The 13376-nt window shown below is 34.3% G+C and overlaps 3 protein-coding genes across 10 annotated transcripts in view; 1 reads left to right on the forward strand and 2 right to left on the reverse strand.

Annotated features, from left to right (window-relative positions):
• Positions 1 to 896: 896 nt before the first annotated feature.
• LOC141450137 (uncharacterized) lies at positions 897 to 2953 on the reverse strand. Its single transcript, XM_074120253.1, has 4 exons — positions 2813 to 2953; positions 1975 to 2092; positions 1680 to 1896; positions 897 to 1061 (listed from the first exon to the last, which is right to left on the reverse strand). The coding sequence occupies exons 1-4, from the start codon at positions 2837 to 2839 to the stop codon at positions 980 to 982; spliced, it is 444 nt and encodes a 147-aa protein (XP_073976354.1). The 5' UTR covers positions 2840 to 2953; the 3' UTR covers positions 897 to 979.
• Positions 2954 to 3503: 550 nt separating this feature from the next.
• Positions 3504 to 13319, reverse strand: LOC141450136 (sperm microtubule inner protein 8-like). Of its 4 annotated transcripts, XM_074120252.1 has the most exons (7): positions 10728 to 11351; positions 9379 to 9427; positions 9073 to 9150; positions 8785 to 8852; positions 6542 to 6698; positions 3948 to 4158; positions 3504 to 3704 (listed from the first exon to the last, which is right to left on the reverse strand). In XM_074120252.1, the coding sequence occupies exons 4-7, from the start codon at positions 8821 to 8823 to the stop codon at positions 3578 to 3580; spliced, it is 534 nt and encodes a 177-aa protein (XP_073976353.1). In that variant the 5' UTR covers positions 8824 to 8852; positions 9073 to 9150; positions 9379 to 9427; positions 10728 to 11351; the 3' UTR covers positions 3504 to 3577. The 4 variants fall into 4 exon arrangements, with proteins under 4 accessions (XP_073976353.1, XP_073976351.1, XP_073976352.1 ...); XM_074120250.1 differs by lacking the exons at positions 9073 to 9150; positions 10728 to 11351 and adding an exon at positions 12738 to 13319; XM_074120251.1 differs by lacking the exon at positions 9073 to 9150.
• The window catches only part of Fhos (Formin homology 2 domain containing), a 138924-nt gene continuing 135751 nt past the window's right edge, over positions 10204 to 13376 (forward strand). For 4 of the 5 annotated variants that reach the window (XR_012455946.1, XM_074120236.1, XM_074120234.1 and 1 more), the window contains exon 1: positions 11867 to 11954. Coding sequence is in view for 4 of the 5 variants with exons in the window: in XM_074120236.1 (XP_073976337.1) it covers positions 11925 to 11954 (30 nt within the window). In the remaining variant the exon portion in view is untranslated. Of the gene's footprint in view, positions 10337 to 11866; positions 11955 to 13376 lie in introns of those variants that run through there. The other variant, XM_074120235.1, reaches the window with a different exon arrangement.

Below are 13376 nucleotides of genomic sequence, written 5' to 3' on the forward strand. Positions count from 1 at the left end.
AAAAGGCCTTATCATTAATTTAAAATTAGCACTTTTATAACTCATTACCAATCATAACTAGAACATTGTTATTTATACTTGTTATAGAGCTTACTTTTCTCAACAATTGGGTAAAGAATTCATTGAATTTTGATCAATAGGAAGAGAGATATAAAGGTTTGAAATTTGAACAGTTTACAAAACCTCTAAAATTAAACCTTCTATATCTCAATAACTATTATCACTAAAGCATTCTGATGGATATAAGTTACAGAGCTAAGTTTTCTTTACAATTGGGTAAAGAATTCATTGAATCCTAATCAATAGGAAGGGAGATAACAAGGTTAGAAATTTGACGGTTTACAAACCCTCAAAACTTTAAATAATTCATTAAAATCGGAACTATGGGAAGAAAGATAGAGGTTTGAAATTTTATGGGTTTACAAAACCTCCAAAATTATACCTTCTATATCTCAATAACTATTATCACTAAAACATTCTGATGGATATCAGTTATAGAGCAATCTTTTCTCTATAATTCGGTAAAAAATTCATCAAAATATGCATTTCACGAAGTTTGAAATTTGAAGGAATTTAAAAATTTCCAAGATCTATATCTATAATCTTCTATATCTTATACTGTAACTAGATTATAGCAATTTGCACCAGTTTTAGAGCAAACTTTTCAAAATGGTGCAATGTTTCATTCATCTGTTTTTATGACTATCTTCTGCAAGCAGGCAATTCGTCTTGTGCTGATACCTAGCCGCAGTTTTTCAAACTAAAATATAAGGAAGCTATTTCTTAGCAAATTGATGCATTTTTGTCCAATATGAAAATTGTTTTCTGATTTTTTCCCCACCCCCTTGTATGTAAAAATTTATGATTTTAAACATAATGATGTAGTTTATAATAAATAATCTTAAACAATCTTCTTTTTTTAATTTTTGAGTTTTTGCATTATTAAGATTTTGCTTTGTCCAAGTTGTTTTAAATAGTTTCAGTGTCGAACTTTTTTCCTTTTCCAAGATACGTAAGTTGGCTTCACCAGGACCACATGGTAGTGTGCTATATGGAAGTTTCTGAAACATAAATACCGATTATTTGTTGCTTCTGAAACAACTTTTATACCGATTTCACAGTAGTTAATATTCTGTTTCACTGAATAGGAAATTACAGAGACCGTTCTAACAAATCGAATCAATATATAAAACAACACACATTCACAGTAATTAATTATTAAATTTTTAGTAGGTTTATTTGTTTGTTTGTTATTTTATGAAGATCAAAAATAGCAACAGCCCTAAAGAACTCAGTAATAATTAATTAGACTTAATAGTTTTTATATTTAATTTTCTTTTTTCTCAATTTAATCAGTTTACATAATAGTGGATGCTGCATCAGAGAAAATGCAATAATTGAATTGCTTCAAAATGAAATTTTCTTTGTAAACACACGAAAATGATAAATGAACATATAAATATAACTATGGCTTTTACCAACGCTCAATCCAAAAATTACTTTGCAGTTGTATTAATTAAAGTTAGTGCAACATTGGGAGAGCGGTAAGAAAATGTTATTACCAACAACAAAATGAACATTAGGAACAAGCTGGTTGACTACCCAAACATCGAAAGGTACGATCACATTAATAATAATTGGAGCAAGAGAAAGACTTGTATTTATTTTTTTTAAATTACCTCCCAGATGGAATTGGTGTCAAAGGTTTATCACTTTTCGGCAGCGCTCTGACAAACATTTGCCAATGTTTTGCCAATTCTGGATTTTTGTCCAAGGAGTATGCATGAATTGTCTGTTCGTCTCTCAATTGGCGAAACAATAAAGGTAACACTCGAGCACTGGGCTTCTCAAGACAAGATGGATTGTACTGGTAGAACAATTCCTTGGGTAGTCGAGCTGTAATTTGATAATTTTCATTAGAATGTTTTTTAAAAAAATTTTCGGCATATTGATGAGAATATAAGTGAATAATGCCTGTAACAGCGGCAATCGTCTGACTGTCAAATTCGCCCATGTACCTCTTCCGTAACGGCATGGTACATATTTGAGTCGGTGTACTGTATTTTCCAACCTCGGGCTCATCTTCTTCTACCTAAACCAGTAAAGAGGCAATTTATAGTACACTAAACTTTAATAGCATCAGAAATTTACTTCAAACACATGTGGTTTCCCATAGATTAAGTCTCGAAGGCGATTAGGGTTGATTCTCCCGCATGGGTAGAAGATATGAAATGTTATTGCCCTTTAGTCCAACAGTCTTGACTGATCAAAGACTCAACTTTTGAGTCCAACGTCAAAAAATCTACAGGATTCCGAAACAAGTTAAAATTACATTTACGAAAAATTTGTCGAGTAAAAGTTAAAGATAAACATTGTGTTCTATGTTATTATCATTCCAAATTTAAGTAAAATTCCTCTTTCTTTCTATAAGGTGTTTCCCTATTCCGGGTTCTCTAATCCCAAGTAACCATTTTGCTCTTTCTGTAGAGGGGAATTGGACAAACTACTTTTTCAGGGATTTCAGCGTTTCTAGTGTGCTTCCCAGAATTTGAAACGAACAAGAGTCAATATAGTCATCTAAAACACTCCCATGCAATATGCATAAAGCCTGCGCTCCTGCAGAAATAATTGACATATGCAACAATTTTTGGATCTAGTGGACCAGCATCTACCTTACGCATGCTTTTGAAGGGCATCATGAACCCAAAATGAGCCCATCACTTTAAGTACTTTGTAAACTTCGCAAAAATTTTTATTCGAACTGCTGAACTGTATGTCAACCCTGACATTAGTATCTAATAATTTCACTCACCTTCATTAGACGACCAGAATTCGCCATGTGACAATTGAAAAACTAATTTTTATAATCTAACAATACGAACTCGAAACTTTTTGATTTTGTAACCTACAAAATTCTGGGACAGCTGATTTTTTTATTTGTAAAGAATTTAAGGCATGTGAACACTGAACTATTTAGCTTTTATCTTATACAAGAGGGTTTTACCTAGAGACATGAGCCTGCACTTATACTTGTAGGTCAGACTATTCAAATAACTACCCTTGTATATCGGTGGACGTATGAATATGACCAGAGATCTTACAACCCTACGGAAAGTCGATACTGGGGTCACTCCGGCAGGTTGGAGTGAAACAGAGTTTTCTTAAGCTAACTACAAAAATTAATCGTTGCTTGAAGTTTAATAAGGCATAAGTCAATGTAGCTCTGGATTGTACTTAAATACCTTGTTATAGTGCCTTTTAACTTCTAAGATATAAGATTTTTGATTTGGTCCGCATATTTAGGTAGTACCCTTTTCTTCTGTGTTCTTATAGGGAATCAACAAGTTCAACCTATCTCTCAGATCTGCTATAAATACCGGAAATATTTTCTCCGAAAAATGATTTGAGTTAATTGGTAATTAACTTCCTGTGACACCTTCCAATGAGAGTCCTCAAGTATTTATAAATTGGATCGCCATACTTGCTAGGAGTAAGAGACAAAAAATATTTCACTCTATCTTTATTTAAATTTTTAAACTAAAATGTTCACAAATAAATCTTGTTCGTAGCGAACAGCCTAAGAATTTGGCACTTTTTTAAGAAACTTTTTAGGTGCTTCCGGATTGATGTTAACGTGCTCTCTCCATTTTTGCTTAATTTCTGGCTTCACTGACCGCAATCCGTAATTTCCAAAACTGTAATCTCTGCAAGTAACAGACGTGTAAATAGTTTTGAATGTTCGTAAACTACAACTAAACTATCAAGACTGCAACAACTGGTAACCAAGAATTCGAATGCCACAATATTGCGTTCGTGCTGATATAGGTTTTCACGTACCGTAAGTTCCGTAAGTGTAGTTTTAAGAAAATAGTTTAGAAGAATTTCAAAAACCTTCATCCAAGAACTGCCTCCTTGAGTAATTTCACTGATGACAACCAGAAAATTACCTCACAGCTGGAATATCCACTATCCGATGTTTCTTTAAAGGAATCCTGTTCTTTATCCAATGTCTAGCATAAATCATCTCTGCTGGATGAAATACATCTTGTTGGTTGTAGTCTCGTTTGATTCTTTCTTCTGGCGAAAGACTAGAGAATTCTGGACATGAGGACAATGGGCTTTTGTATAAGTAGAATACGCTATCGTCATCAAACTTATCTGGAATAATGATATGAAATTGGTTAATTTGTTAAAAATTTATGGGTGTCAGTCTGTTCAGCTGTAGCCAGCAAAATACCGTATTGGGAAATCGCAGAAAGGTCAAATTTGGTACAGCGTTACAATAGAGGTAATAAAGAGAGTAAAAGGGTATGTACTTATGTGTTGAATCTTCCAAAGTGCACTTAAATATCTAAGATTAAAGGAAGTTATACTACGTGCTTACAGAATCTTTATAAAATTATTTTTATTAAAATCTTCCATCAGCCTATACTTCGCTGCCTTGCAGCTCAAAACAGAGGTTTTCACTGTATCGTAAATTAGACACGTTTGCAAGTCTCCCTCCTAAGTACACTACATGTCTCCAGAACAAAGACTTACTTACAGTTTCCAAAAGTTAAGTACAATGGTTGATTAAGAGCTAAAAGGTACACAAATCAGCAAGTAACCATCATTTCATTAATACTTCATTGATATCATTTAAGTAAATTTACTTCATTAAATTGTTATTAATATTTTTAGAATTTATTAGATGTCAGAGACCCCTTTATGCTGGCCTTTCATCTATAAAATAATTTTTATTCAGTGAACATACTCGCTTAATTTAATTTAGATTGATTTTAAAAGGAGGTATCAAACAATTGATAAACCAAAACACAGGTTTGAAAATCAATTCAAAACATTTTTTTAAAAAGATACCTTTACAACTATCCTACCGGACAGTTTTAATTACAGCCAATGCTAGATTGTGCATCTTGGGTCGATCTATTTTGAAAATCCAGATGTATAAGCTATTGGAAAAAATGGAACTGTTCTACTAATTTCACTGAAATATTGCTGTTCCTCTATTTGATAATGAATATTATGACTAATGCTGGATTGTGCAAATTGGATCTTAACTGAGTAATGCAGTATTACGTGAGATCTTTCTAATCAGGTAAAGTTCTACAAAACGAGTTTCCATCTAAGACGAATAGCAAAGGTGAAAAATAGTAGCTCAAATTACTTCACTAACATGGAGGTTTGTAGTATAGATTGACTAACACATAATCAACAGATGAAATAGGAGTGTAAGGTCTAGTGAGTGACCAACATGTTAAAATATGAGCGTAGGATAGTTCTACTTAAGTCTAGCGAATCGTCAATATGGTCAAATATGAGTGTAGAAACTGCATTTATGTTTACAGAAGTTGCCACTAGAGTTCTCCACCGGATGGAGTAAAAAGTAACCTTACCGCCTACTTCATGGCGGCTTACAAGTCTACAGTATGCCCATTCCTCTTTTATCTATTTCACGATTAAACAGTACAAATCCTTGACTTTTTTGTTTCTGTTAACAATAATTGTGTAAAACATGAAGTATTATTCCAAAAGAAATATTATTTATCGATTTTTTAAAAAGATTTTTTTTTCTTGCTTAATTCGAAAGTTTATCAAATACCTACGGGAGAAATGTTGGGAAAAAAATTTTAAATTAATTATTTCATTGATATTATTTCGTTTAAAGTATTGGCCAATCACAATGCAGTATGGTTGCAAGCTGTGGGCGGGTCACGCCCACCTCTATGGTAATCACGCCCCGTCCAATGATAACCAGTTATGGGCTGGTTAAGGCGTCCTTAACAATGGTGTTTCAATACATTTCACTTATTTTTATAAAACTTTTATTATTTTCTCATATTTTATAAACTTTTTTATTTTTTGTTTTAGAAATAACATTAATCTTATGTAGATAATGAGAAATAATGCTAACAAATTATTCGGAAAAAAATTCTTAATTTTCAAGAAATTTTTTATTAAGTTGTTATCGTTTTCGAATAATTTTTGCCAGTAATTCGTCAGTTTCTCTTTACTTTCTCTTGAAAAGATTCTCGTATGAACACTCACATGACTTTTTCTTACCATAATTTACGAATATTATTGATTTTTATTGTATCTTAGATTTGCATAAAAAAGAGATCAAATTAATAATGATGTTAATAGAATGCGACACCTTTCCTCTGAACCAAACTATTAATTAAGAAAAAACTACAAGCCAAACTGACAATTAAGCTTAAGTACGCCATTAGATCAGCTTCAAACGAATCTGTCTGGCAAATTCACAGTAAATTACAGAAAAATCCTTTCTTTAAAATAGCACTTTCGGTGAATTGATTTTCTTTCTTCTTTGAAGTTTGGTTAGAAATTCAATAATCAAAGTTAATAAAACCTTAAAATATCTAAAATAGCAGTTTAGAAAACCTTATTTAAACCCTAATAAAAAGAGGAAACAATGGTCAAACTAAAGGTGTTTTTCAAAGTTACGCTTTTTCATACAGTTTTTGACGATCAACCTTAATACATGTGTCCTACTGGACAATTTTAATAATCTTTATCTTTTTACCGGCGTCTTTCGGCACCGTAGTTCTAGAATGTTCCCACGGCATTTTGCTTTGCATATCACAGATGGAATATCTGCGAAGGGTTGGCAGATACGGGTTGTAGATGGTGGTCTTGGAACTGGACAGCATCTTTCTCTCCGGCGGGATGAATTCTATGATCTGTAAATAAACACCAGTTTATAGAGAGCACAATGCTAACTAAACATAGGTAATTTTTCAGCAGAATTTCTAAAAGAAAATAGCGGCAAATATGAATACCCAGCTGTTGGTATAACCTAACCTAACCTAACCAAACTTCTAATAAGAAAATCAATACACAGAAAGTGCTATTTTAAAGTGATCCGTCAGTTAAAACTGGATAAGTATAAATTTTTAATTAAAACAGAAGAATTTGATGTACCATTATATTGAATACACTTTTCAAAATGTTGATTTTTTTTAAATGTCTTGTATTTTTTTTAATTTTGTTATACTAATGCAGGAATCTTCGACCTGTGTTCCCTGGAACGTTGACGGGGGTTCATTAAGATGTTTGTATTAAGATTAAATAAAAGTACAAGAATAATTCTGCGAATTTCAGAAGAAAAAAGCTTTGATTTACTATTTTATCTGCTACTTAAACTTGGAGGGTCTGACAAGAAAAGGCTTTTGAAATAGCTTCAAGTAAAGGCTTGAATGAAAACCCTTGCACTAATGCATACGTTTAGGTCTATAACTATACGAGGGGGTACCCAAAAATAACCGGAATTGCGTTGCCGCGCATGGAGCTTATGTAGTACGCATTTCTGCCGGTAGACGTGTATAGCGCAATTCCTTGCCAGTTCAGTCCTGCCTGTGTTGTCTGCCTGGCTTGTTCTGTTCATCTGCAGTGATTGTTTTTACCAGCGCTGTTTTGTTCTTTTTTCGTTTTTTATGATGGCAAGTTTAAGTGAACAACGTGCAGCTCTGAAATTTTGTTTTCTACTCGGCAAAAATGCTGCTGAAAGTGTTTTAATGTTGAAAACAGCTTACAAAGATGACGCTATGGGAAAAACTCAAGTATACGAGTGGTTTACTCGGTTTAAAAATGGCGACATGTCGATTGATGACAAACCTCGTTATGGACGTCCATCAACTGCCCGAATCGACGAAAATGTTGAAAAAATTCGAGAGCTGGTGTTCACAGACCGTCGACAGACAATTGATCAACTGTCAGAGAGTAGTGGGTTATCTTGGAGCTCGGTTCAGCGAATTTTAACGGAAGATTTGGGGATGAAAAGGGTTGCTGCCAAGTTTGTTCCTCGAGTTCTGACTGACAATCAAAAAGAACATCGAGTTGAAACATGTCGTGCTTTGAAACAACAGCTTGAAACAGATCCAGACTTTCTGTCAAAGGTCATTACTGGTGATGAGTCATGGTGCTATGGTTATGACCCAGAAACAAAGCAACAGTCGAGCCAATGGAAGACGTCATCTTCACCCCGACCAAAAAAATGTCGTCAAGTCAAACATCAAAACAATGCTGATTTGCTTTTTTGATGCCAAAGGCGTAGTCCATTCAGAGTTTGTCCCCCCAGGTCAGACCGTCAATCAAACCTTGTATTTGGAAGTTTTGAAAAGATTGCGCAATAATGTTCGCCAAAAAAGACCTGATTTGTGGCAAACAGGAGACTGGTTCTTCCACCACGACAATGCACCTGCACACACAGCCATCTCTGTTAAACAGTTTTTGGCTAAAAATGGCATGGTTCCGCTGCCCCACGCACCTTACTTGGCTCCGTGCGACTTTTATTATTTCCACGCATGAAAAAGGGCATGAAAGGTCACCGATTTGACAACATTGAAGAGGTCAAGAAAAAAACGAAGAAGGAGCTGTCAGCCATTTCTAAAGATGACTACAAAAAATGTTTCGAACAGTGGAAGCACCGGTGGGACAAATGTATTAGTTGTAATGGAGAGTATTTTGAAGGGGATAAGGTTGTTCTGTAAAAAATTTGTAAATAAATAGCTTTTAAAAAATAATTCCGGTTTTTTTTTGGGTACCCCCTCGTATATATTATTTGTAAAATCCATTTAAATCCATTCAATTGCAAAAAAAACTATTAGATAACTGACTTAACACTTATTAATTCAATAGCAGCATCTAATCAACAACAAGATGCAATCTACTAAATTTTCAACCTTTCACTGCCAGTTAAAGAAACGATTGTAAGTACAATTAAAAAAAAAAAAAAAAAATGTACAAATAGGTAAATATTTAAGATACCTGGTCAGTGGTGTCTTGTTTCATCAGATTCAATGACATTTTTGCAAATCTATACCACTTGCGGGTCACTAAAATAATAAATAATAAAATCAATTAGTACTTTTAAAATATGTCAAAATTTATCAAGAAATTTTAAAATTTAATTTGTGAACTTTAAAGTTCCATTTGCTGTGGTAACCATCGTTGAACATCTGATTTTTACTTTCACTTAGCTCGTAATTGGAAGTATTAATGTAGCATTGGTACAGATTTTCTATTTTCAATAATCACCAGAAAAATATTAATAACCTCTAAGAAAAAAAATTGAGATGCAGATCTGAGATCATTTGTGCTCGGAGCTTGTTTCAGAGTACTGCCTCCAAAGAACTTCACAAAAAAAAAGAGAAGAATTATTAGGATAACAATTCAAATAAAAGTGTAAAGTATTTATTTGTAAGGAAGTAGCGATTACAGTACTTCCTCTTAATCAAAGTAGTACAAGTTAATTCTCATTTACAGTGATCCTCCCTAGAAAAGCAAAGAGAAATATCGAACTACGAATTCTCTGCCACTTCTCCATACAAATTAAATTAAAATATGGCGAGAGGGACTTACTTGCATGATGCAAACTCGCTCTTCTAAAGATTTGCAGCGTCAGAGATCTCTGAAATGTAATTTACATAAAATTTCGAATCAAATGACAACTCATTCATGAAAAACTGTCTGCGCGTTTAGGCGCTACATTGTTTACGAAAAAGGAAACAATAACAAAAATGAACAATTTTTTTGAAAATGCTAATTTTTAGCATCTTTTTTCTCAAAAATCTATCAGATCTGGGTGTTGCAGAAGAAATTACTCTTGCCCTATAATTTAAAGAAAATTTGGGAATTTTATCTTTTATAGAAAAGAGAAAAAAATTGTCAAAGTTGGGTGTTTTTCAACGTTACGCTTTTTCGTGCAGTTTTTGACGATCAACCCTTATACAACTGTCCTACCGGAAACAGGTTTAATAGAAGCAAGAGAAATTCACGTGAGTGGTCACTCTAGATTTCTTCAAGGCTTTGTATAAATTGGAATTCATTTCAGAGGATCTTCAAAGCGACAGCTATTTAAAAACGTTGGCGGCCTTTTGCGCTAAATTGTCACAATAATGCAATAGAAGAGTGTGGATATTGGACTAGACTGTTTGAGATAGTTGTCCGAGTGTTTGAAGGACAGTCTATTTATTTACTTTAGAGCAATACTGGACGAAATAATGGGGTCACCACGCTATTTCTGCTAATTTCCGGTAAAGAGCGAAACACTATGTGGGTACATTGTCCTGGGTATAGAATAGGTTTTCTGTTTCCGGCTGTACTCCACCCTGTCTATGGAGGCGAGGTGGCACCCGATGGCTAATTTTAGAGCAGAGCGACAGAGAGGGTCCATGGCTCGCGGCCAATCTTTGCTCATACTCGCCCTCTTGCCTTCTGCAGTAACTCATCAGTCAGACTATGGTACTGGTGCGGTGTTCGTATGTTTGTGTCTAGCATTATCTAGGTGTTAACGTCTATGTCTTCCTTCAATAGTTACGTAAGTGTTCGATTTATTACCATTAACTTCCTCTTTAGTATTTCTCTTAATTCTTTCCATTCGACTTTTGTATTTCCCGTTTTAACGCTACAACTAATCCTTCCCAAACTATTGTCTCAACAAGTTAACCTTAAAGCTCCTTCCTCCAAGATGATATCAGGTGATTGAACTTAGGTGACATCATCTTATCATTTCCAAGGACATAACCAGAAAAATAATTGGGGGAGTGGATCTCTCATCAGTTATAGTTTCTTTGAATCTACTACGTCTTTATTTTGATTTCATCCCACTTTTTATTAACTCTAATCTTTTATTGCGGATAACAGCTGGATGTTTAAAAGAAATTCAATATTAAAATTAATCATAACAAACACACACTGATTTCTCTTACCAAGGTTTACTACGTCATTAAATTTTCTTGCAACTTTCTTGAGTTGAAGAAAAAGATAGTTGCCATCAATTGTAGATTTTATTACAATAGCACGGTAGGAAGGTAACATGGCGTAGGCAAAACCATTGAGAATCTCCTAAAATCATTCTGTTTTCTGGAAGAAGCTCAGATGCACATACAGATTGTGATTCCCATTGTGGATAAAAATAGAGCACGCCGCAATGCCTCATTAATAACTTGCTTCAATTATTGCAACTTGCGTATTTTTACCCATTCCGATCGTTAAATGTTCCCCAAAACAGATTAGTTTACAGTGGCAGTGGGTTTGTTGCCGAGTAGCCGGATGTTATTAATCTTCACCCTTCCGTGTGGAGATGTCCTTTTGCCCTACCTGACCTCTGTGCACATCTTACGATAGCTGCAAATCAAAGCCTTGCCCTGGAATCATGCTTGTATTCGTCCCAGCTTCCAAGTTGTCCTTGGCCTTCCAGTTCCTCTTTGCCTCGTAGCTTTTATTCCTACTTTATTCTTATCAAGTGTCCAAAAGTACCTCAGCCTCAGTGTTTTCTTTAGTATTTTCTCTCCAGCTTTCACCTCTAGACTCTATCTTGTGCTCTGTACGACGAAAGAATCTGCTATCTGCTTCTGTTTTCCGATGTTATGATGTTTTCGATGAGCCAAATTAAGGTAGGAAGGTAAATCGTCAGATAGAAAGCCACCTTGGTTTTTATAAAACCTTTATTTAAACAATTTAAATCCTACCTCCGTCGCTGGTCTTTCATTTACTCCATTTTTAATTGGTTGTTTGTGCAATCTGCATCAGGGGCGGAGAAAGCCCTTTCTCCCAATTTTGGTATCTCGCGATCAGGAACATCTTGATCATTTAAATCCTGTAATCAAGCAGGAAAAACATGTGACCCAACCTAATAGTACGAGATATTTGGCCGACTCACAAGACTTGAAACACCGGGAATCCCCAATGGAAGAGTTCGCCAACAACAGCGTATCCCTTCCACCAAACTTAGCCCCCACTATTCGCCCGCTAAGAACCAATTCTAACATATTTATACATATATTTTTTTTACACCTCCTACTAATTTTTATTTTTGTACCTTACTTTGTTTATTTGTGTTTAATTTCTTTTATAAAGTTAGTCATTAAGAGTTCGCATCGTTACGAGAGCAATAGACGAGTGCAATGCCGCCACAAGTGTTCCCGACTGAAAAGGTGGTCTGACCTTTCTTAGTTTTGCAAAAGATTTCTATTTTGTGATGTTTTTGTTTATTTTCTTAAACTTGGAATGTTTTGCTTAGAACTTAACTGTTGTGAATACTGTAATAAACCTCTATGTAAGATCCGTTGATGAAATTTAATGTGCAGTTGTAGTGCTCAAGGTTTTAAGAATAGAAGACTTCACATGCTATGACGTATTAAATAATACCAACTTAGGGTTGTGGATGAAATACAAGTTGTTCCAGTTCTGTCTGAACACTCCGGATCACTTGCGTTAATCTGATAATTTAAGATTTAAACGAGAACTCATATTTGGGTTTCAGTCCACTGTGGGTCTTAATATTTGGGTTTTAAGTAGTACAGCTACTTCTTCAGGGTGTACTACTTACTACTTATTAAATTGAGAAGTATTACAATAACTTGGTTTTCACCAAAAGAATTTGCTTTGTTATTCTCTAAATAAAAAAGGTTCTATCGCGCATTGAGTGCGCGATTTACCAGAAAATTCAAAACATCGAAGGAAGCCAAGACTGGGTACCTTTATTTACAGGTATTATTATCGTAAAGGATTTAGATTGCCAACCTGCAATTAATACCAACGCAGGAATGAGCCTCTTTCTCTAAATTGACACCAAAATTTTTTCTTTTGTTTACACTGGAAACTGCAAAAACTTACAGGTCGTACACTGAGGGGTTTATCACACTTGTAACTGAAACGTTTTTTTCACAAAAAATGATTTTTTATTGCTATAATAACCTAAAAAAGATAAGAATTACTTTAAGATGCGACATCTGTAGAAATGTACTAATCTACCATCAATGTGTTTTACTAGATATTAAGAATATTTATAGAATAATTTTCGTTTGTTGAAAAAAAAAGAAAAAGATTTTAGGTTTAACGAACCCACTTGTAAACACACTAAAGCACTTTTACCCGTGGTACACTTCACAGGAGAATCGGATAGTCAGTGTGATCAAAGAATACAAACAAAGCTTGCGTATCCAATACGTGAAGGGATTAACAGAAAACAGTCTCTATCGTCCTCAACAAACTATTGTAAATAACCTCAGATGACGAATTAACCTCAAACCCGAAACCGAAAAACTAAAAACTGTGTGCTGTGACGGATAATCATCGATATATCCACCAAAACGGTTCCAACAATATTTTCAATACAAGCAACACTGTTGTGTAAACTTCGCGGCTACCCCTGCAGAAACAGAGATCTCTTGAATAAGAAAAAACTAGTGCACTGATCACTTCGCTGCATTGGGTGCTAATGTTTAGTTCAGTAAATTACTTAATTTAATAAGAGTTGCTGGTTTTAAATCGATTTTTTGTTCTTGTAAATTCGACCAGAAAAAAACAACTGTGAAATTTGATTAATTCAATATCCAAATTGGAAGGTTACATTT

The sequence above is a fragment of the Rhodnius prolixus genome, unplaced genomic scaffold, assembly GCF_049639745.1.
Source record: "Rhodnius prolixus isolate KJV_2025 unplaced genomic scaffold, Rpr scaffold_2, whole genome shotgun sequence".
NCBI lineage: Eukaryota > Metazoa > Arthropoda > Insecta > Hemiptera > Reduviidae > Rhodnius > Rhodnius prolixus.

What these genes read in the sequence shown, in the direction of transcription:
- LOC141450137 (XM_074120253.1), bottom strand. Translation starts at nt 2,839, where the DNA reads ATGGCGAATTCTGGTCGTCTAATGAAG. An exon ending in GACGATTGCCGCTGTTACAG is followed by an intron (nt 1,897 to 1,974) that starts GCATTATTCACT and finishes ATCAAATTACAG; the next exon opens with CTCGACTACCCAAGGAATTG. An exon ending in ACACCAATTCCATCTGGGAG is followed by an intron (nt 1,062 to 1,679) that starts GTAATTTAAAAA and finishes TTTATGTTTCAG; the next exon opens with AAACTTCCATATAGCACACT.
- LOC141450136 (XM_074120249.1), bottom strand. Translation starts at nt 10,836, where the DNA reads ATGTTACCTTCCTACCGTGCTATTGTAATAAAATCTACAATTGATGGC. An exon ending in TAATGACGTAGTAAACCTTG is followed by an intron (nt 8,853 to 10,727) that starts GTAAGAGAAATC and finishes TTATTATTTTAG; the next exon opens with TGACCCGCAAGTGGTATAGA. An exon ending in TACGGTGCCGAAAGACGCCG is followed by an intron (nt 4,159 to 6,541) that starts GTAAAAAGATAA and finishes TCATTATTCCAG; the next exon opens with ATAAGTTTGATGACGATAGC.